Source organism: Anguilla anguilla, chromosome 17 (assembly GCF_013347855.1).
Source record: "Anguilla anguilla isolate fAngAng1 chromosome 17, fAngAng1.pri, whole genome shotgun sequence".
NCBI classification, from domain to species: domain Eukaryota; kingdom Metazoa; phylum Chordata; class Actinopteri; order Anguilliformes; family Anguillidae; genus Anguilla; species Anguilla anguilla.
In genome coordinates, this window is record NC_049217.1 from 4,653,114 (window position 1) to 4,677,657 (window position 24,544).

Below are 24,544 nucleotides of genomic sequence, written 5' to 3' on the forward strand. Positions count from 1 at the left end.
CAGGCAGGAGTTAAATAAACCAATTAAAAGCCCCATCATGGTAGTCCACTGTGAGGACACCATATTTACAGCCCACGTTTTTTCACAAAAAATACAGAAAACGACAAAACTGTCCCCATGCAATTTGTCTATATTCTCACAATCCTTCTAACTGTTTATTGCATTAAAACAGAATCTATATGCCCACCCCTCCAAAAAAAGCAATTATGCGACATTCTTTTCTCTCTGCAATATACATATAAAATAGTCAAAATTTTCCCGGAGGAGGCAGCGTGGATGCGTCAGGGCCAGGAGAACCAGCTTTCCCATTCTGTCGAAAAAGTCACTTCTAAACCAGTTGCCTGCAGATGAACAAGCTCAGACGTGCAAGCTCAGAAATTACTCACCGAAAGCCTGTCGTTCACCCATGTGAAATAAAGAAGCGAACCAGCGTCATCAAGCTCTAGGGCCAAATCAAACAGGCCTGCGATATAGGCCTACTGGTGTATCCTCCATGAAACTATTTTATTTTGTTTATTATTTGGTGTATCAATGTATTTGTTTATGGGCTAAATTGCTCTTCCGTTCTTATTGGTTACACTAGCAGGCAAAATAATTTACACAACTAAAAGTTACATAAATATTTTTAAGCAATGAAGCAACTTTTTCATAATTTAGAATGACAGCACTATGCTGTGGTTTGTATCCTGTTAAGACACAAATCAGCTATATTTCTCACAGATTAAAAGATCATTTTATTGAGAATGATAGTAATGTTTACACTTCCAATATTCTGATAGGCTAAAATGTTTGACGTTCATTCAGAAAGTGAGTTTGATGGATTAAACAGCATAATTAATCTGTCTGTGCTGCCACATTCTTGCATTAATGACCAATAGACTAGCTAGTTCCTCACTTTCCCTCACTCTCAGGATCTTTGTCTCACTCTAATCCCACATTCTGAACATTATACATTCAGAATGACAACGACGTCCTAAATGGTTGTAAAAATAATTAATGCAAAGTGTATGCATTTGGTGTGCTGTGCTGTTGCATTTTGCAAATAGAAAAGACGGCGACTGTTCATGCATTCCAAGATTTTTGCATGCATTTCTGAATCTGCGTCCATGATCTGCGCCCGAACAATCAGTAGTCGAACTTTATCAGTTTTGTGTTTCAGGCAGTTTTCCCCCTTGCATGTCCGATACAGGCCTCGCGTATGCATCCTGTAATACGCCCTGAACGCAACAGGAATCGGGAGCTGCGAATCGGGATTTAACTTCAGCGTCGTATTTATTTCTAATATAGGCTATGTATAATTCAGTTTAACTTACCCGCATTTCCCCCGCAAATGCCATATAGCACGACACAAAGAAGAGCGAGGACTCTCATTCCGAGGAAAAGGTTCAGTTTCATTATACAATAAAACATGACCAGTTTTTGTTCTTCAGGTCTGCTGCTACCTCATCGAGTCTTTATGAAAGCGATAAGACCAGGAAATAAACAGGTTGGTAAATGGGTAGCGCTTTGCCAATACTAATCACGCAGAGACGAAGCGTCACTAAACTCTGGGGAAATTAATGAAAATAGGTTCAGCACCGAAACTGAAAGTAAAGGTCGATTGAAGCCGCTCATAATGGAATAATAATAATAATAATAATAATAATAATAATGCCCAAAGTCTTGAGGGAAATGCCTTAAGTGGGTTAAATTTCAGAGAGCAAAAAGCACAGGAAATCTTTTTACTTGACATTTGGTACCCCATAAAATCCATTAAAAATCACATCGTCTGCCACAAAGACATCGTTATTTTCGCCCCTATCAAATGCTGCAAGAATATGAACAATATGCTCATGTCTCAGGATCCTACATTGTCACCTCACTTCTGGAGGCAAGATAGCGGAAGACCTGAATCTGCGTACATGATCTGCGCCAAACCAATCAGCAGTAAACTTTTTCAGTTACAGTATACATCCTGTAATATGCGCTGACGAAGCGTCACTAAACTCTGTGGAAATTAATGAAAATAGGTTCAGCACCGAAACTGAAAGTAAAGGTCGATTGAAGGCGCTCATAATGGAATAATAATAATAATAATAATAATAATAATAATAATAATAATAATAATATAGCCTCCTTTATTAGTTAGCCTACACCCGCTCGTTAGCGCAAATAATCCTCCTAATAGAGAATCCTGTGGCTACAACTCATTATAAAAAGCATGCAGACATGATGAAGAATTGAGGCTATTAACAGCAAGGTTGTACAGTGGGGAAGGAACTGGGCTTGTAACCGAAAGGTCATAGGTTTGGTTCCTGGATAGGACACTGCTGTTGTACCCTTGAGCAAGATACTTAGCCTGAATTGCTTCAATATATACCCAGCTGTATAAATTGATGCTACCCTACATACAGTGCAGTGTGTAAGTATTGTGGTGACACAGTTTTTATTATTTTGGCTAAGTACTCCTGCACATGGGATTTGAAATGAAGCAGTCACTATGGGGCTGAAGTGCAGACTGTCTAATCTGAGGGTATTTACGTCCATATGGGTGATCCATGAAATAATTACTGCCCTTTTTATACATAATCTCCCCCGCTTTAGGGGAGCAAATGTAATTTGACAAATTAACATAATCAGAAATAAAGCTCTCATATTTAGTACTTGGTTACAACTCCTTTATATTCGATGACTGCCTGACGTCTGTGACCCGTAGACATTACCTGACGCTGAGCATATTCCTTGGTGATGCTCTGCCAGGCCTGTACTGCAGTCATCACCAGTTCCTGTTTGTTTCTGGTTCGTTTTGCCGTCAGTCTTGCCTTCAGCAAGTGAAACGCATGTTCAGCTGGATTCAGGGCAGGAAATTGACTTGGCCAGTCAAGGACACCATCCACATTTTTCCCACAACTCATTTGCTGCTGTAGCAGTATGTTTGGGGTCGTCGCCCTGCTGCAAGGTGAAGCACTGTCCAATCTGAGCTGATAAGATATTTCTGTCCACTTCAGAACTCATCCTGCTGCTGCCCTCAGCAGTCAGTGAAGACAAGTGTTTCAGTGACCGCTACACATGTCCAAGCCTTAGCACTGCCTCCCTCTTGTTCCACAGCTGAGGGGGTGCTTTGGATCATGAGCAGTTCTTTTACCATACTCTAACCTGGCCATTTTGTTCCTGAGCTTTATCAGTGGTTGGCATGTTGCGGTGAACCCTCTGTTGTTGCAAGGCAATAATTAAACAATTTCAAATATACATGAAATAAATGAGAAGATGCAAATAAATAAATACATTAAAAAAAATAAAACCGTAAAATACGTAATTAACTAATAAAACTAGGACCATTCAGCAGAGTACATGGGTTTGGTTGACCAAGTTGAAAACTGGTTTATAAATTATAGTGTGGATGTAGCTGTATTCCTTGGAAGATGACACGCCATTATATATTTTGCACAAAGCTCTATTATTGCAACATGTTCTCCAAGGAGAATGCACATTTTTTTCATCAGACCCTAAATATTGGAAATGTTTTATTTTTTCAGAAATATGAAAAAAGTGCTGTTCTAATGGCTTCATATTTGGAACAGGAGAGGAGAAAATGTTCCTCATTCTCTACCTCTCCTGAAGTACAATGTTTACATCTGTGTCTCTCTAGGTAGCCAGGTTCTTTTATGCCGGCCTGTTTCTATGGCTAGCTGGTGGGCGCTGAGTCTGTACTTTGTTAATAGCATCATTTTTGTGGGGTCTCTAATTATGGTGAGATACTGGGCCAATCTGTAATCTTTTTTCAAGTTTTGGAAGCAATTAATTTTGTTTATTAGTTAGATTTTTTCTTGCCAATAGTGATAATATTCATCTTGCATTGTTTTTTCTATTTGTTTGAATTTTGCCAATGTGGATTGTGTGGTTGAATTTAGCTTGTGTTTTTGGGCCAGGTATTCCAAAGAGTCACTCTCTGGGTGTTGTGTCTTATATAAAAAAGCACGACTACAGTAGTTCTGTGGGGCAGTATGGGCCAGGTGGGTCCAGAACTTTGCCGCTCTCTTTTCTATGTGGAGCAATAGAGGTAACCTCCCAAGCTCTTCCCTACAAGCCAGGTTTGAAGTATTTCTGTGTACACCCAACATGTTTTTACAAAAATCTAAATGCAGACTTTCTGTGGGGCTTTTATCCCAGGCTTCATGACTGCTTTGAAAGAGGGGCCCCATATTTCACAGCCATATGTGGCTATTGGTTTAATTACACTGCCAAATATTTTCAACCAGGTCCTTATAGGAGGGTGAAATCGAAACAGTGATTTTCTAATTGTGCAATATGCTCTACGTGCATTATCTGCTTAATTTTTTATTGCTAGATTGAACTGCCCTGAAGAAGTGATTGTCAGACGCAGATAGTTGTAGTCAGTTACATGACTGATAATTGTTCCACCCAGAGTGAATTGATATTTAATTTTCTGAGAATGTGATTTTTTCTGAAAAATCATGATTTTAGTTTTCTCCATATTGATTTATAGTGCCCAAATTTTACAGTGATTTTCTAGTAAGCTCAGGCTGTGATGCAGTCCTTGTTCAGTTGGAGATAAGATCAGTAGATCATCTGCATACAGGAGACATTTAATTTCCCTGCCCTCTAATTTTAGTCCAGGAGATGATGACTGCTCCAGTGTTGTGGCCAATTCATTGAGAAAAATATTAAATAATGTTGGACTAAGATTGAAACCTTGTCGCACTTCCCTACCTTGATGGAAATATTGTGTTCTGCTGTTATTAATTTTAACACTACATTTGTTTCCTTTATACATGTCTTTGATGATGTCATAGACCTTTCCTCCTATTCCACTCTCAAGACGTTTAAGAAAGAGTCCATCATGCCACACCGAATCAAAGGCTTTATGAAAATCAATAAAGCAACCAAATATTTTGTCTTTATTGGTTTGATGGACATGTTTTTCTATGAGTGTGTGGAGTGTATACATATGATCAGTTGTTCTATGGTTGGGGAGGAAACCGATTTGACAGAATATTGTTTTCTTTTAGGAAGAGTAGTATTCTGGCATTGATAATGCTACAGAATAGTTTCCCAAGGTTTATGCTGATTGTAATGCCTCTGTAATTATTTGGGTCAAATTTGAAACCATTTTTAAAAAATTGGGGTAATATGACCTTCATTCCACATCTCAGGAAAGCGTCCTACTTTCAGAACTAAGTTGAACAACTTAAGAATGGCTTCTCTGAGCTTAGGACTACTGTGTTTCAGCATTTCATTACATATGCCATCTGGTCCACATGTCTTTTTAGTTTTAAGTGTCTTTATGTTTTCATTTAGTTCAAATATAGATATAGGGGTGTCCAATTGGTGTAGCTGATTTTTTACTGATGATTCTAGATTGTATAGTTTCTCAATCACTGATTTTTGGGTGTGATTGAGTTCACTCTGTTGGGCTCTGTATAAGTTTTCAAAATGATGTTTCCAAATATTTCCATCATTAATGGACATGTGTTTTTCTTTCTTAGAGGTGTCCAGTTTTCCCCATAATTCTCAGAAAGAATTTTGGTTGATAGCCTCTTCTGTTCCATTTTACTTATTTGACATATAATTAGCTTTCTTTCTTCTAATTAAGGTTTTGTATTGGTTGAGTGTCTGTTGATATATGAGGCGCATCTCTTTGTTTGTAGGGTCTCTGTGCTTTTTATTTGATAATATTCGTAGATCTTTTTTTGATGATCGACATTCTTTGTCAAACCATTATGTTTTGATACTTTTTTCTTATTTTCTTTGTAAATGTTTACTTTTTTCGAATTTGATTTCCTAGCCAATTCAGTGAATATTTGCATTAATATATGTGTTGCTGAATTTATACAGCTTTTTTCTTCATCAGATTTGGTGAAGAGAAAGCTGTATATCATGTTTTCAGCATGGAGACTGTTGAGTGCTGCCTCATATTGAACAAGACTGTCTTCTCTCCAGATGAATCTTGTTGGGAGAGGAAACAGTTTAGGCACCATCTTGGAAGGTAAAGGTTGGTTCACTGCCTTTTTTAGATTGAGTACAATCTGGCAGTGGTCTGACAAGGGCAGTTGTGGCATTACCATGAAATAATTGATGTTATCAGGATCTATATTTGTTATAACATAGTCTACTGTACTACTACCAAGAGATGAACAGTAGGTAAATCTACCCAGAGAGTCACCCTTTGTTCTGCCATTAACTATGTACAGATCCAGGCCTTTACAAAGTTGTAGCACTTGTTTCCCACTGCTATTCACCATGCGGTCATAACTCTGTCTTGTGTTTAGAAATTTATGCCTGGGAATCTCTGTGTTATACACATATTTATCTCCCATTGAATCAATGTAATCCACTTCTTTCCCAGTTCTTGCATTCATATCCCCCATTAGCAGCACTGATCCCATTGACTGGAAGTGGAGGATTTCAGACTGTAATGTCTGGAAGATATCTCCACAGTAATAAGGGGAGTCAGTAGGAGGGATATTAATGGCACATAGGTAAATGTCTTGGTCTGAAGTAACAATTTCTCTTTTTAACTTCAGCCAGATATGTGTTGTCCCTTTCTTCACAGGGGAAATGTCATCTAGAAAATGTTCTTTAAACCAAATGATAATTCCTCCTGAATCTCTGCCATGTTTGGTGTGAGTGGTGTTTTACTGAAGGTATACACAACTCTCTGTAGTTTAGAGGAGTGTGTGTGTGTAAATCTTCTCTACTCCATGTCTCTAACAGTATGATCATGTCTGAATGATGTACAATATTTACAAAATCAGGATCAGTGCTCTTTTCTCCAAAAGTGGAGGAGTACAGCCCCTGAATATTAAAGCTTGTGATTTTAAATCCTGAAATTGTGATTCAATTCTGTCTTTACCAGTAAATGTATGTAGTTGTTTTTTGTTTGTTTTTTCCAAATCACTCAGTCCATCTAATTAAAAATATTATTGCATATAAATGTCAACATGTGTTTTATCTGACTAAGTTCAGTAGCAGCTTTGGTACCTCCCTTTGACACTACAGCAGCGAAGCTTTCTATCTGTCTCTTAGACTGCAGCCTGTCCATCTGTTCTCCAGTGTCAGGCTGCCTGGGCTGGTGGGAAGAGAGACGTGTCTGTTGTCTCAGCTTCATGTCTCCTGGTAGTTGGCCATGGACTGCAGGTCCCTGATGAAGATCTGTCTTCCCTTGTGCTTTTCTGTCCAGTGCTGTGTCTTTGAGCACTTTAGCAAAAAGTCTCATGCCCTCTCTGTGTATGTGGACATGGTCATAGAGATGCTCATGTCGGATGCTCCGGCGGTGTGCTACACGCACATAAGGGATCTGAGCACAGTTCCTTGTGACTTCCATGTTTATCTCATTGATAATCCTCTGAGGTACGTCTGTCCGAGGCAGGAGGGTAGATACGATGACCTTAGCTGTAGGATAGGTCTGTGTGGCTGTCTTCACCACAGTGGTCAGGGCCTTGGCCACATTAACTTTCCTCGTGCTGAGGTCATTGGTCCCTGCGTGTCAGATGATGTGGGAGGGCTCTCCCAGCGATGCCTCTGTTAGCAGGCGCAGGGCAGACTGAGTGGTGGGACACCAGAGCTTCCTCACTCTTCTCCCAGGGAACAGTCGTCTCTCGTCTAGATGTTTCCCATTAGAGTCACACAGGATGACAACACGGTCCTTTCTCCGCTGTCCTCTCTGTGGGCTGTTGGTGAGAGCAGTGCTGGGAGGCGGTCTGTTCTTTGTGGTGGTGGAGCCTCTTTTTTTTAGAAGTATTATGAGAGACTGGGGAGGCTGGGGGGCTGGGGGAGAGGGTTTGGTGATGTGTGTTTGTGTGCTGGTGTTGTGGTTGTTGTGTGAGTTGGTGTCATGGTTGATGTGTGAGGGTGTTACATTACATTACATTTCAGGCATTTAGCAGACGCTTTTATCCAGAGCGACGTACAACAAGTGCATCAGTTCAAGGTGCAGAGGTGCAGAAAAACACACTAGAGTGAAGTAGAGATCGTAGTGCCAGAAGTGACCACATGGATCAGGACTCCAACCCTGTAGGGTAATCTATTCAGCAAATAAACAAGACAATCCTGCCAAGTACAAAACTAGCACTGAAATCACATTTGCCTAATCAGAATCTGTGTGGTTGGTAGTGGTAGTGGTAGTGTGTATGGGAGTATGAGGAGGTAGATTCCTCTTCAGCTCCTCTAGCTGGTACTCCAGAGCCTGGTTGTGCTGCTCCCTCCTGAACAGTTCCTCCTTTACTCTCTTCAGCTCTCTGGTTGGACTCTTCCAGCAGTCTGACTGTAGAGAAGAGCTGTTGGAGTTGGTCCATAGTGGGGTTTGTAGGCTGGCTGTGGATCAGGTTGAGGCTGCAGGTGGTAAATGGACTGCATTTATATAGCGCTTTTATCCAAAGCGCTTTACAATTGATGCCTCTCATTCGCCAGAGCAGTTAGGGGTTAGGTGTCTTGCTTAAGGACACTTCGACACGCCCAGGGCAGGGTTTGAACCGGCAACCCTCCGACTGCCAGACAATCGGTCTTACCTCCTGAGCTATGTCGCCCCTGTGTGGTGTCCACTTTGAAGAGTACGTAGTCTCTCTCCAGTTCAGAGCAGGACCCTGGGGGCACATCTTCACTGTTAGGCCTCACCTCTGACTCTTGTTTGAGCTTCTGAGCTCTGCTTTTAAAAGGAGGAATTTGGTTTGAAAGTTGTTGAGGCTGGACTGTGGCCCTGTACCGTGACTGTTTCGTTGTGGTAGATGTTGACAGTCATCTTGAAGTCATCTTCTCCTTCCAGAGTCAGCTGTCTTCCTTTACTGATGCCTCCTTTCTTAATACAGGTCATAGCAGTACAGATGGCACTGTGCCATGCTGAAGGGTGGTGGGTGAAAAACAGTAGGTTGCACCTTTTTTTTAGTTCCATATATTACCTACTGTGTGGAGGTATGGGGAAATACATACAAAACCAGCACTTATCCAATTTTCACCCTACAGAAGAGAGCTATAAGAATTGTAAATCGAACGGATTATTACGAACCAACCAACGTACTATTTATTAACTTACATGCTTTAAAATTTTATGATCTAGTTGATATTAAAACTGCACAGATAATGTAAAAAGCACAAAATAATTTGCTTCTTAACTGTATTCAGAGGTTGTTTGAAATTAGAGAGAGCCAGTATGAAATTAGGGGAATAGGTATGTTTAAAAAATCAAGGGTAAGGACAAATATAAAGATGAGATGTATATCTGTCAAAGGGGTTAATTTGTGGAATAGTTGTGACAAGTAATGAAGAATATGTAGTTCATTTTGCAAATTTAAAAAAATGTTTAAAAATAATGTGGTAAACAAATATAAAACGGAGTTATGATCATTATTGTGTATGAAACGTTTGGAACTTTTGTTTTTGTTTCTGTTCTGTTTTGTTTTTGTATAGCCTAAACCTAGTAGTGAAAGGGTTGCCTATTAGAATATGTTATGTAAAAAGGGTAGGTATAATAAGCTAAAGCTTCAGCCTACACCTTTTCGGTCAATATTTTTTGTTTTTCTTTTAATTTAATTCAATGCCTTATTGTTATTTATTTATTTATGTGCATTCTTTTTGGAAAATTGTTAATAAGGACCGAAATAAATTACTACTACTACTACTACTCATGAATGAATTAATTAATGAATGAATCTGCAATGTGATGTCTGAGAAAATGCACTGAATGAACAAATTAATAAGATCTGAAAAATGAAGGCCTGCTCAGGAGTAAAAGTCATTAGTCAGTGAGACAGTTTCAGGAGGTTTTCATCACAAGTGTGGTATACACGTGTGGTATACTGTATACACAGGTGTGTGACAGCAAGTGTGAGGGTTAAGAGATGCAGGTCACTTTGGGTGTGAGTGTTGGGGTTTGGGTTGGGGTTGTGTATGTGTGTGTGTGTGTGTGTGCGTGCATGTGTGTTTGTTTGTGTATGTGTATGTGTGTGTGTGTGTGCGTGTGTGTGTGTGTGTGTGTGTATGTGTGTGTTTCTGTTCTCCAGCATATCCATTGCCTTGCTGTGCAGTTTCTTGCTGGGGCTGGGGGACAGCTGCTTTAACACCCAGCTCTACAGCATCCTGGGCTGTGTGTACGGAGAGGAAAGTGCACCTGCCTTCACCATCTTCAAATTCATCCAGGTAACAGCACTCACCTGTAGGCTCAGAGCCAGCTGCAGGGAACAGTCAGACTGACACCTCACTACTCAATATGGTCGTCAAATATACACATTATTGCCACTTTTTACAAAAGTACACACTGTGAAATATATTTGTGTTTCTGAATGTCATTTATTATACTCATTATTATTATACTGTATGTTGCTGTTTATTCCATGTCCTTAAAGTTGATCCTTGGGCTTATTCTCTGAAACATGCTCAGGGCCAGGTTTACTAAGGAAATGGTCACAGTTCAAAAACATTTTGTATATTGCGACTCCGTTGTCAAATAAATTATGACTAAATTAAAACTTTGCTACAACATAAGTCAAGCAAGACACCGGTTCAGCCAAGAAAAGAACCATTTCCAAATCTCACTGTCAAACACAAACACACATACCCAGGGTCCCACGTAGTGACACCCCCATCATATGTTTTCTGGCAGTTATGAATATGTAGAATGTGTGATCTGAGGTTGTCATGGCAGTGGTGTGAAATCAGTGAAGAGAAAGAGATGTTTGTTTTCAGGTTACTGTCACTTCCTGTCACAATACCCAAGATGGATGAAGGAACCAGTCAGTCAGATATAATAATATTACGCAGAATTATAGGATAAAGAGACACAGCTATGAGCTCTCTTGACAGCGAAGCGAAATTGAAATTTTTGACTTCCACAATCCTGCAGCTATAGGTTGGAATTTGAAAGGTGACACAATTTCAGCTAATAATGATGTGTGAGTAGAAAGCACGTTTTTTTACACTAACATCAAAGAGACAGACAGCACTGACAGCCAACTACCCCCAGTTTAATAATAGCAAAGGCGATCATTATAATTCTATTGTCACTGTGTAGTTGTGCATGTGTGTCTGCACATATTTGTGTGTGTGTGCGTGTGTGCATGCGTTAGTGAGCGTGGGTGTGTGTGTGAGTACAGTATATGTGGGTTTGTAAAGTAATTGTTTCTGTGTCAGTGTGCTGCAGCCGGGTGAATGTATTGTGTAAAAAAGTGGTAGTGGGTCTTAGTTAGCCTGTGCTAACGCTACATTAACGCCCTGCTGAAGCTGCAGTGGGTCTGGGTTTAGTTAGCCTGTGCTAACGCTACATTAACGCCCTGCTGAAGCTGCAGTGGGTCTGGGTTTAGTTAGCCTGCGCTAACGCTACATTAACGCCCTGCTGAAGCTGCAGTGGCTCTGGGTTTAGTTAGTCTGCGCTTTGCTAACGCTGCATTGACGGCCTGTTTCTCTCTCAGTCCATATGTGCAGCCCTGGCCTTCTTCTACAGTGGATACCTGCTCCTCTCGTGGCAGCTGCTGCTCATGGTGCTGCTAGGATTTGTGGGAACTCTCTGCTTCTTCCTGGTGGAGAAGATTCAGAACCTGACCGAAGCCTTGGAACAACCGTAACCGTCCCGGACATCTCATCTCATCCGTTCACTTTCCGTTATACGGGGCCAAAATTTGGTATCGTCTCAAACAAAGGATATGCACTATTTTATATCAGCTTTAAATGAAGTAACTCAGTGCAATACACAAATAATATTATTATACAAGTTATTTATGTGTTAAGCAAACGGTCACTTGAGAAAGACTGTACATTTCAGTTTAATCTTTGTACATTTCAGTTTAATCTTTGTTAGGCTCATCATGCTGGCCTTCCTTGTACATTTTTCTCAGGGCTGTATAAGAATCATGACCTTTCTGCACCAGAGACAGCTTTATGCTCTAATAGTACTTTAACGTCAGATATTATTGGGACAATCACATAATAAGAATTATACTGTGTGCAGGAATATATTTTTTACTTTAATACATTTTGACAGTTATGGTAATTTATGATTGTACTTAGCAGGTAAGTTATGGATATGTCCAGCTATTCATGTTCTGTGAATATACAGATGAAAGTCAGTTTGGCACCAAAGACACCTGACAGTAATGGAGGCAAATTCACTATGAATTTCACTGTTCAATTCCTTTTAATTACACCAGGAAAACACATTCTGAGGTTCTGATGATTTTTACCAGTGCAATTGCTATATACAAGACTTCATAACTTCACAATGATAACTTTACTACATAATAATACATTTCACTACAACAATCAGTACCATTTCAAAAAAGAAATACCGCAAAAATAAAGGACCATTGTTCGCAGTTCTTTTACACAAGGTCACAAGGTCAATGTAATATCACAACTTATGCCATTTGTTTTTGTTCACTGTAATGCTACAAGTCTAGATCAGAGTGAACATTTTAAAAATGTTTGTTAGTTATGCTTATTTTTATGACAGTATAGAGAGCTTCTTAAAGTGTGACCAAAATAACATTTTAATTTTGTGTTTCGTTTGTTTAATCTACTGACATTGGCCTAGATGGCTTATTTGTGTTTATTCATGTTAGTGTTTTGTAATACTGACATTGGTGTTTTTTATTGTGTTTTTTTGTGTATTTTTACACTTTTATATTGGAATAAAGATGTATGCCATTTATTTAAATACATTGAACTGTCCTGATTTGGTAAATCCTCTAGGTGGCAGCATAACATCTGAAAAAGCATGTTGTGGAACCCATACATGCGAGACTGACACATCGCTGTAACATGTTATTAAGCTGTATTGTAGACTGATTAGCAGAGCGATTGTTGGCTGTGGCGCAGTGCAGGGTCTGTTCTCCCTTTGTGTCACAGGTGAGGCATTCGCTTCCCCTGCCGCACTTTTATCATAACGTGGCCTATCTGTGCCGCTAGTGCTGTGTTGTTCTCCATATGATGGGCACTGTTGTGAGTCGCTGCAGCAAAAGTGTTTGCATGTTTGCAAGTGACAAAATTTCATATTGTAAATTAGTAGTGGATTTGCTTAGTGCATCAAGTAGAGGGCTAGTTCTAACAGTGTGATATTATAGGCGCATCACAACCCCGATAGATTTCAGGTTTTCTTAAGGGGACGAAGATAATCTAATGAAAGGGCTTAGGCGAAGGTATGGGCTATTAAACAGGCATGGGGCGGCTGTGTAGCACAGTGGGTAAGGAACTGGGCTTATAGGTTCGATTCCTGAGTTAGAACACTGCCGTTGTACCCTTGAGCAAGGTACTTAACCTGAATGGCTTCGGTGTATATCCAGCTGTGTAAATGGATACAATGTAAAATGCTGTGTAAGGCGCTCTGGATAAGAGCGTCTGCTAAATGCCTGTAATGTAATGTAATGTAAACAGCTCTGTTAATGAGATATGGACATTTGGATGAGACATTAAATGAACAAGTGTGTTTGTGTGTGAGTGTGTGTGTATGTGTGTGTTTGTTTGTGAGTGTGTGTGTGCGTGTGGTGACGCCCTCCCTCGCCCCCCAGTGGTCATCTCTCTGTTTGGCTGCTGTCCAGGCCTCTCAGTGGGTTGCTATGGAGACCTGTGCCCATCATTTTACGGAGCAAAGTGGCCGGCTCTGGCCAGCCCAGCTGCAGCCCCCTTCTCAGGGATATTAAAGCCGTGCGTTCACAGCGCTCTGCTCTGTCAGGTGATGCAGCACCTGCACCTCACACAGATCCCCAGCCACTCAGCTTATACCCAATACAGGCTGGGCCTTGTGAGTCACTGCAGGTTTGAGCCCTGGTTGTGTCATTGGCTGACTACGGCCTGGAATCAGCGTTGGCAGGATGTAATTGGCCCACCCTGTTGTCAGATAGGGTAGGTTTAATTCCACCAGGGTTCCATGGGTTACCACTACATTAGTTTCTACTAACTGTGTGTCAGGAATCTGCTGACTCCTAGCTGTCATTAGTGAGAATTATAGGATGACCTCTCCTCCAATCAAGACTTCCTGTGTTCACTGTAAGATAAGCCTCTCTTCCAATCAGTACTTTCTATCTTCACAGTAAGGTAAATCTCTCCTCCAATCAGCTCTTTCTGTCTTGACAGTAAAATAAACCTCTCTCCCATCACCACTTTCTACGTTCACAGTTAGATGAACTTCTTCAATTAGCACTTACTATGTTCAGTCAGATAAAATCTCTGCTGCAATCAATACTACAGCAAATTTATAGTAAGATGTTGAGTGTTAAATAGAGTTCATGTGGCTCCTGCTGGGCTCACATAAAGTCTGTTATACCCCTTCCACACTGAAGCAACGACTCAGGTAAAATTCATTTTTGCTGTTTTTGTGGTGAAAGGGTCAACCCCACATTACCCAACCCGGGTCCAGGAACCCTGCTCACGACCTGGGATTTACGTGGGTTGGGCATGTCTCAACTTCGGTATGAAAGGGGGGATACGGGTTACTCTGTTCAGCACGGATAGCTGACCAACCCTCAATCTTGTCATGTGATTTACTGGCCCAAATTTCCTCGGTGCTCTATGTGTTTCAGTTGCCCTCATGCAGAAAACAATGTTCCAAAGCTTTTATACAAATTATGAAAACCATATTCATGTGAAGGTACACTATATGACATATGGATACCCTTTGGTCTGGGGCTGTTGTTCATGGTTTGGGCCAGGCCCCTTAGCTCCAGTGAAGGCAAATTTTAATGGTTCCACATGCAATCACATTCTAGACGATTTTGTGCTTCCCCAACAGTTTGGGGAAAGCCTTTTCTATTTCAGCTAGACAATGCCCTCGCTGGGCTATTGATTCAGGAGTTAGCATAGTGAGTTTAGCCAGCATAATGGCAAACTATATTAGCTCTGTTAGCTAACTGGCTACATAGCTGTATTAGCAGGAAAAAACCAAACTACTACAGAAATACATTTGCAGACCCAGGTCTTGTGTGAACAGCGAGGACCTAGTATTTACCCATGACCATAGTGTGGTGTGAATTGGCCAAACATAGGTTGAACCTGCATTCAGTATCCCTTGTCAACCCAAGGTTTATCGTTTGAAAGAGTTATTAAGAGTTTATTAAGGGGCTGCTGGGTGGTTCATTCTGTTAAAGCCCCACACTGTGGTGCATGGATAAGCCTCATGGTCTGGGATTGAATCCGGACTGGGCCAGTACTGTCTATGGCTGATAGCTTTATAGGGCGATGTGTAATGGCCGATTGTATCGCCCAGGAAATGCGTTTCATTGCTCTTCAGCGACCCCCACTGGTCGATTGGCTGCCCGCGTATGAAAGGTCTCCTCCGACCTCGCTCAGTGCAAGCTTAGCTGTAGTCTGTGGTGTAAAAAAAAAAACAGGTAGTGACACCAAGTGTTTTGGAGGAGAAATGCAGACTCAACACTCTCCAGTGAGGTTCCCACGTAAACACAACTGCGCTTGCAAGTGGAACATTCCAGATTTGGGCGTGAATTAGCAGAAGTTCAGCCGCACGTTGGATGCTAAATTTATTTTTAAAAGAGTTCAGTTAATGCTGAAGGTTTTACTGTGGAATGTAAAACAATGAACTTAGAGGAGCAGAACAGTGCTAAGCCCAGGGGCTCCACCTCCATGTTCACATTCGGGGACAGCCCTGAGGTGCAAAACACAAATACAAAAAGAAAATGCAAATACAAAAAGGAGCAGCCCTGAGGTGCAAAACACAAACATACAAAAACTAGCAGCCCTGTGGTGCAGATGTAACATGCAAAAATAAAAACTAGTACATACAAAAACAAAAACTAGTAGCCCCAAAGTGCAACAGGGCTACTAGTTTTTGTTTTTGTATTGTTGCATCTGCACCTAAGGGCCGAAGGTAATTGTTTTTGCGTTTTCTTTTTGTTTTTGTCTTTTGCACTTCAGAGCCACCCTCCAAACGTTCATCATAACAAAATGTGCGTTAACGTGCGTTTAAAAAATTAGTGGCGTTAAAACGAATTTGCGTTAACGCGTTATTATCGCGTTAACTTTGACAGCCCTAATTTATTTATTTAATTTTGTCTGAAATATTCCTCCATATTTCTCATGTAATACAACTGGTAACTTTCAATGATTAATGCGTTTATGATAATTTAGGTCTTCCTGTCTAATGAGGACATTTTTGATTAAACTCATTTTAATCTTACCAAAGTCTCCGAGTATTATTGAATGTACGCCTCCTTGTAGTCGAAAAGCAGATAACGATTGACCACATTCAGACTTTTAGTTATAACTGGACACTTAAATCCCAGATGTAGTTGTATACCAAAAAAAATCATAATTCCTCAGGAAATTATGCAGCAATGAGACACGTAAAATGTTTAATAGGCTTAATAAAATGAGGCAAAAAATTTTCTTTAATCAAACATTCAAAAATAAATAAATATCAAAAAACAAAAAACTACAATCAAGACAATCAAATTTCTTCAGCTTTTAATGGTGAAATTTAATTCCACTGACCATGGCACATTCTAGGAGCACAGCCCAGATACAAGACCCATGTGCTCCCCAGCATGGGTAAAGCAGAATGAGAAATTGGAGATCGAGAGCTGGCTCCTTCTGACGAGGTCCTTATTTAGGGAAAACGTCACCTCAGAGCTCCGTGGATAGGTCTCCCACAGGTGAGCGCAGTTCCCTAAAACAGACAGACCGACCATACTGGCAAACAGCACCCATATTTGGGGTAGAGGGATGTAACATGCTATAATAACTAAAAATACATCACATAAAAGCAAAACCTGATTGCAAGATGCCCTTAGAGCATTAATTTTTTTTTCCCGCACATGGAAGGTTGTTTCAGTGAGTGTGAAAATGCCACTATCTTACTCTGAAGTGGGGGAAACTGGGTTTACCCTAACCCTAACCCTGGTGACACAATTTATGAGAGCAGCACATACATTTGGGCAAAGATTGAGCAGAAGGCCGAGTTCAGTGGCATTTCCCCCAAGTGTGAATTCCAAGTTCACTGGATGGAAGAACTGTTGTAATCCTTTATTAAAACAAAAGGCATTTCTTAATTAAAAAAGTGTGTAATCTCATATGAATGTACACATATAACACAGGCTGGTAACAGAGCTGGGGTTTTCGTTTGTTTTGATTTCAGTGCTGTACTTTGATGCTCATTGTTTGCTTTGGTGATAGTCATTAAGTTCATGCCTTTTTGATGGTTATACACATGATTATGAATATGTGAAAGGACTGCTGATTCCAGTGTTTTGCTAACTGAATACAGTACTAGCAAACAACCCCAAATACAGTTTCATGCCCACTGGGAAGTTATTCAGAGCATAAGAGTGAGCTTGTGTTTAATCTTGTTGATTAATCTTCAGTAATTACAATATCTGTGTATGGAGGAACCACTTGTGATCATTACATTGAATTGCACAAACCTGCTGGACTGATGGACCTCATCATTCTTCCTAAAGAAGCAAGGAAGACACAAGACACTGCCAAATTTCATTTTTATTTTATTCTTCATAAACGTCTTCATACATATGCAATGGGGTGGAGGGCAAATGCCACTATTTGTATTTGTAACTGTATACAAACTGAATGAGCTCCACCCCTACATACATTACATAACATTTATTTAGCAGACGCTTTTATCCAAAGGGACATACCAAAAGTGCAAATCATGGTCTGTAAACATGGGGGGCGACTAATAACGGGGTACGAGAAGCTAACGCTACAGGAAGCGTTAGCCGCCAAGTCCCGAAGGACAAACCTGTCCAGCCGCAAAACTGGCTCGAGAAACCAAAAACAACCCTTTACAAACCAGGGCGAAAAGAAAGGAAACAGTGATACAGAGACAAAGCTCTGATACCAAACCCTGAGACTGGTCTCAAAAATAAAAGGACAACTGAGTGACAAAATACTCCGCGAAAAGAAAATCCTGAGACGTAGCTCAGAAAGAACAAACAAAAATACAATACCAGGGACAATGTCCCAATACCCAACAGCTCACACGAGCTCAAAATAGAAGTAAAAATACCCTTCTCTTAGTGGGGCACCAAAATGTAGAAGATAAACATCTATATCCTCACAGGTGCCGCCAGCCTGTAATAATCAGGCTCATAAATTAAATATACACAATGAATTATTATTATGAAAATTACACATCAATAATTCACACATTAACAAATCATAATATAATACATTCAGCTAATGCCAATTTAATATAAATGATTCAGCTAAGTGGTGAAGATATTCATCTGCAAAGTTCTTTTGACTACAAGTGGCTGACTCAATTCAACACGAGTAATATCAATACCAACCTTGTAAATGTAGTAGAGTGAACACAAAGTACCGAAAGGCACAAAGCACAATTCACTACTACAGGGTAGTGTTACAATAAAAATTATTTATTGTAACACTAAGTAAAATTACGTCTGCATCTGAAACATATGGTGACTCTCTAAAACAAATAAACACCAGACAGACACACTTAGATACATTCTCTCATATTTTAATTCGAATAGTTTAACATTTTTGTCAAGGCCCAAACAGGGCTCGAAATTGCGACCATTTTGGTCGCATATGCTCCCGAAATTTAATCTGTTCGACCTCGAAATATAATTGGGAGCATTTGTGTGAGTGCAAATAATTGGCCTGGTTCAACCTTTTTTTTGTTTCTTTTTCCAGTCGAACGTCTCTTTCGCTATACATTCGCTAGTTAGTACACTCAGTATGTGCCTTGTGAGCTGATGGTGACCCTTCTAACCAATCGTGAGCTTGACATTCTTACTATTAATGATTTTAAATTGGTTAATATTAGCCTTCAATCACTCCAGGTGGTGGCACCAGCATGTAGCCTAATAATCAGGCTCATAGATTATATATACACAATTAATTATTATTATGAAAATTACACATTAATAATTAATCTTAAACAAATCATAATACATTCAGCTAATACCAATTTAATATAAATGATTCAGCTAAGAGGTGAAGATATTCATCTACAAAGTTCTTTTGACTACAAGTGGCTGACTCAATTCAACACAAGTGTAATATCAATACCAACCTTGTAAATGTAGTAGAGTGAACACAAAGTACCGAAAGGCACAAAGCACAATTCACTACTACAGGGTACAACAAACTATGTGAGTTGTGATGGCCTCTGGGCCATAGCCTGGCCTATGTGGGTGTGTGTCTCTCTCTCCTTGCTGGTTTGGGAGTGGCTTTCTTGCTCTCTCTCTCCTAGCCTTGCCCCTCCCATTTTGAATTGTGCTTGCCCTTGCCTAACTCTCCTCCCCTCTCATTAGCAGACTGGCTTCACCTGGAGAGGAGGCCATAAAGCATGGCTTCACGGCTGGTTCAGGTTCTCTCCACTCCTGCCTGGATGGCAGCTGCCGGGCCTGTTTAGTTTCTCTTTTTGCATTTTTTTGATTATTTAAAATAAAAATTATTGTTTAACCAAGTTCTTTACCGTGCGGCCTCCCCTTTTTTGTTATGACTTTAACGAGCGGTCATAACAGAGTGCACGTGTGTGTGGGTGCTTGCGTGTGTATGTTCTCCTGCGTGTGGGGTTGCGTACGTTACGTATGTTTTTGAGGGGTTTTTGAAACAAGATAAAAATAGTGGCTAAACAATGGCACATGAAGTGTACCAAACGGATAAAGGATAACCATAAGACTATAATATTGGTGTGTGTTTCTTGAGATCAACAAGCCATGTTATGACCAGTTAGTAATTAAAATAGATCACATGCAAGATCTGTTGTGTGTGTGATATATATTAAAACTAACGCAGCATGGCTTAAGAGCCAACCACATGAAAATGGTACCACATGAAACGTTTATGTTAATCATTAAAACAACAACTGTTAGCACCATCATGTACATCCAATCATAAATGTTGTTACATCCAGTCCGTCGCTAATCATGCTATATGGCCAGAGTTATAGCCTTACTTGAGTCCTTGATATTGGTTCCATTGTTGGAATGCTTCCTGGTTTCCATTGTGAAATATTTAGGAGTTGTCGTGGAAAAGGGGAAGCCGTTCCCCTATTCTTCAGTTCCAAGACACGCAGCTTGATCCTGGTCACAGGCCGCTTGCCTCAGGATATGTCCGTCATGCGTTCCCATTTCTTCGACCACCGCTAATCGCTTAGGAACACTAATGCCAGGAACACGTGGCCAGACATTTTGCCATGGTTGAGTCATGACTGCCTTTTTTTTTTAAAGCTATCAAGTTTTTCTTTTCTAAGATCCAGTTTTGTGTTCAGAAGGCACATTGATTTGCTTCTTTGTAGCTAGGACTCCTTGTGGAGCCGGAACTCCAATAGCTGCAGGAAAGGCCTGTGAGGTAGAGACTGCAGGTTGGTTGGAGTTCACTGAATCAGTGTCAGTGGCTGCAGTTTGGTTAGAGTTCACTAAATCAGTGTCAGTGGCTGCAGGTTGGTTGGAGTTCACAGAACCAGTGTCAGTGGCTGCAGGTTGGTTAGTGTCAGTGGCTGCAGGTCGATTGGAGTTCACTGAACCAGTGTCAGTGGCTGCAGGTTGGTTAGTGTCAGTGGCTGCAGATTTGTTGGAGTTCCCTGAATCAGTGTCAGTGGCTGCAGGTTGGGTGGAGTTCCCTGAATCAGTGTCAGTGGCTGCAGGTCGGTTGGAGTTCACTGAATCAGTGTCAGTGGCTGCAGGTTGGGTGGAGTTCACAGGACCAGTGTCAGTGGCTGCAGGTCGGTTGGAGTTCGCCGAATCAGTGCCAGTGGCTGCAGGTTGGGTGGAGTTCACAGGACCAGTGTCAGTGACTGCAGGTCGGTTGGAATTCGCCGGATCAGTGCCAGTGGCTGCAGATTTGTTGGAGTTCCCTGAATCAGTGTCAGTGGCTGCAGGTTGGGTGGAGTTCCCTGAATCAGTGCCAGTGGCTGCAGATTTGTTGGAGTTCCCTGAATCAGTGTCAGTGGCTGCAGGTTGGGTGGAGTTCCCTGAATCAGTGTCAGTGGCTGCAGGTCGGTTGGAGTTCACTGAATCAGTGTCAGTGGCTGCAGGTTCGGTGGAGTTCACAGGACCAGTGTCAGTGGCTGCAGGTCGGTTGGAGTTCGCCGAATCAGTGCCAGTGGCTGCAGGTTGGGTGGAGTTCCCTGAATCAGTGTCAGTGGCTGCAGGTCGGTTGGAGTTCACTGAATCAGTGTCAGTGGCTGCAGGTTGGGTGGAGTTCACAGGACCAGTGTCAGTGGCTGCAGGTCGGTTGGAGTTCGCCAAATCAGTGCCAGTGGCTGCAGGTCGGTTGGAATTCGCCGAATCAGTGTCAGTGGCTGCACGTTGGTCAGGAGTTTGCTGAATCAGTCGCTGCAGCTGCATGTTGTTTGAGTTCGGGGATTCTGGGTCAGAGGCTGCAATGAGAAGCTCAGTCAGAACCCCAGTTCAGCAGAGCACAGTGTGACTCATATCACACACTCAGACTCATATCACACACTCGGCTCATATCACACACTCAGCTCATATCACACACTCAGCTCATATCACACACTCAGCTCATATCACACACTCAGACTCATATCACACACTCAGCTCATATCACACACTCGGCTCATATCACACACTCAGCTCATATCACACACTCTGGCTCATATCACACACTCGGCTCATATCACACACTCAGCTCATATCACACACTCAGACTCACACACTCAGCTCATATCACACACTCAGACTCATAGTACATACTCAGCTCATATCACACTCAGGCTCATATCACACACTCAGACTCATATCACACACTCAGGCTCACACACTTAAGCTCATATCACACACTCAGGCTCATATCACACACTCGCACATTTTACATATTTAATCTCATTCTACAACCAACCAACTCACTATGAGTCACTCAGTTATTCTATACATGTCCAGAGTTTAATTAAGGTACAAGTCATAATGAATGTTACCTCAGTAACATTCATTTCAGCCAATTAAAAACTATCCCAGAATTCCAGACCTGATTGAGATACAGACATTCAGCCAAAACACACACACACACACACAAGGGACAACACTGCAACACGCATCAAGATGTGTAAACAGGAGTAATTATAGGCTGAACCTTGAGCATTTACACTTGATTATAATGACATTCATAAGCACTGAGTAAAGAATATGAGTAAATATACTCACTGCTGGTCCTCCCATAGTCTGGAACAGAGACACAGAGTTAGAATCATAAACACAGCAGGTCTCACTGTAACTGTGAAACTATTAAACTCTGTGAAATGTATTAGTGTGCCAGCTATATTATGTGACTGCGCTGGTGTCTCTCAGAGTTAAGGTGTGTCAGTGGGTCTGTGTCTGTAACTCAGTCTCAGTGTGTCAGTATCTCTGTGTGGCAGTGACTCTCACCTGATCTTCTCCTCCTCCACATGACGAAACCGATGACAGCGAGGATGAGGAGGAGGATGAGAGCGCCCACCATACAGCCGATGATGACATTCATGGGGGGGCTGCTGCCTTCAGGACTGTGCGCTGCAGTCAGGGGGAATCACATTAAACACACACACACACACATGTACATGCATGTACACGCATACACACACACACACACACACACATGCATGTACACGCATACACACATACACACACATGCACACACACAAACACACGTGCGCGCACACACATGCATGTACACGCATACACACACATGCACACACACATAAACACATACAACAAACACGCAATTCTTGATTAATACATTACATATTTCACATCTTCTATAATTAACTTGTGTCTAAACCATCCCAGACTATTTGTGTTAATCAACGGTGAGTGCAGTGATTATACAGTGATTATAGCGCTCACAGTATATAGTGTAGTGAGAGTCAGAGGTCCTAAAGAGAGAAGTACAGTGTGTTCGGGCTAAACCTCTCTGTGTGTTTGTCCTGTTTGTGGCGTCAGCAGGGGTGGGGGTAAGGAAGTATACAGCAGGTCCAGGGGTCCCTAGAGGTGGGGTGTGTGGGCATGTGTGTGTGTGTAGGGGGGGGGGGGGGGCTCTTTCTAAAAACATTTTCTGCACAAATTATTTCTACATCTATTCCTGAATCGTGGGATGGACACTCGCTCACTCACTCTTGATATCTGTCTTCCTCTTGATGTTCTCCTCTTTGACAGGCAGAACGATGTCCTGTTTCAGGCTCTTGTGCTGTACAGTACAGGTGTAATTCTGGCTCTTCCAGTCCTCAGGCTTCACAGTCAGGTTAGATGTGGTCTGGAAAGTTCTGTCCCCATTGCGCACCGTCTCCCCCGGCTCTACATCCAGGTCCTTTCTGTTTCTCTGCCAGGTTACCATGATGTCACGGGGGTAAAATCCGGTCACATGACAGGTAACACCAGGAGAGGAGGAGTCCTTCTGCAGCAGAGAGACCTCAGGAGCAACTGAGAGAGAGAGAGAGAGAGAGGGGAACAAATTTTATTGTTCAATCTAATTTACACAGGCAGTGGATGATTTTTGTCGGAGCATGCATTTGTAAACTTGACAAAGGTGAAAGTTTTGATTTAATGTGTTGAGGTGGGATGGAACACAGGATTTGTAATGTTTTACTGATAATTGTTTTTTATTTTTGTTTTCTGTTTTGTCTTTTTTATTTTAACTTTTTATTTTTACCTTTTCCCTTCTGTTTTTGTAAATAGTGGGGATTTGGGGGTATCTTTTCTGTTTTTTATCATTAATAAAGAGAACTTAAAAGTCAAAGTCTCTCTCTCCCTCCCTCTGTCTCCCCAACCTGTTTCTCTCACTCTTTCTCTCTCTCTCTCTCCCTACCCTCGCTCTCTCTCACTCACTGTTTATGTTCTCCTCTTTGACAGGCAGAATGATGTCCTGTTTCAGGCTCTTGTGCTGTACAGTACAGGTGTAATTCTGGCTCTTCCAGTCCTCAGGCTTCACTGTCAGGTTAGATGTGGTCTGGAAAGTTCCGTCCTCGTTGGGCACCGTCTCCTCCAGCTCTACGCCCACATCCAGGTCCTCTCCGTTTCTCTGCCAGGTTATCGTGATGTCACGGGGGTAGAATCCGGTCACATGACAGGTAACACCAGGAGAGGAGGGGTCCTTCTGCAGCAGAGAGACCTCAGGAGCAACTGAGAGAGAGAGAGAGAAAGAGAGAAAGGGAGAGGGAGAGAGAGAGGGGGGGGGAATAGAAGGAGATTTATTTGAACATCACACAAAATATAATTTCAGAAACAAATAAATAAGCAGTAACCTTCATTCCATGGCAATGTTTGTAAAATGGACAAAAAAGCCAAAAAAGATTTTTAAATCAACAAATGCAGTCACAATAAAAACAATACAATACAATAAAACCCTCAGAAAACAGACAACCAGTAAGACAGAGGTAAAATCAATAAATTAAATAAGTAAAAACACAATAAAATCAGAGTAAAAAACAAAACCATTCCAGTTTGAACCTAGTCCTACATACTGTTGCTTAGAAGCATACATTGTGGCCCCCTTTATCATCCACCACACAAATAGCTTCATTTACGCACCAAATTTTCTGGAAACTACTTACATTGCTATGCAAGCTAAAATATGTGTGCTGTATATGAAGACGTTGTAAAACCATCCCCCTAAATACCTGCAATAGATCTGT

General features: G+C 41.3%; 2 protein-coding genes and 1 gene segment (V, D, J or C); 1 reads left to right on the plus strand and 2 right to left on the minus strand.

Annotated features, from left to right (window-relative positions):
- Window positions 1–12,640, plus strand: part of LOC118216213 (UNC93-like protein MFSD11) — a 69,548-nt gene extending 56,908 nt beyond the window's left edge. The window contains exons 12-13 of the mRNA XM_035397289.1: window positions 9,996–10,131; window positions 11,400–12,640. Of these exons, the coding sequence (XP_035253180.1) occupies window positions 9,996–10,131; window positions 11,400–11,552 (289 nt within the window). The 3' untranslated portion in view covers window positions 11,553–12,640. The remainder of the gene's footprint in view (window positions 1–9,995; window positions 10,132–11,399) is intronic.
- LOC118216209 overlaps window positions 1–24,544 on the minus strand; it is a 145,739-nt gene that overhangs the window by 20,491 nt on the left and 100,704 nt on the right. Inside the window, 2 exon segments of the C gene segment in view lie at window positions 23,028–23,333; window positions 23,739–24,032. Coding sequence covers window positions 23,028–23,333; window positions 23,739–24,032 — 600 coding nt within the window.
- LOC118216218 (H-2 class I histocompatibility antigen, Q8 alpha chain-like) overlaps window positions 1–24,544 on the minus strand; it is a 56,592-nt gene that overhangs the window by 19,327 nt on the left and 12,721 nt on the right. The gene's annotated exons all lie outside the window — the stretch shown is intronic.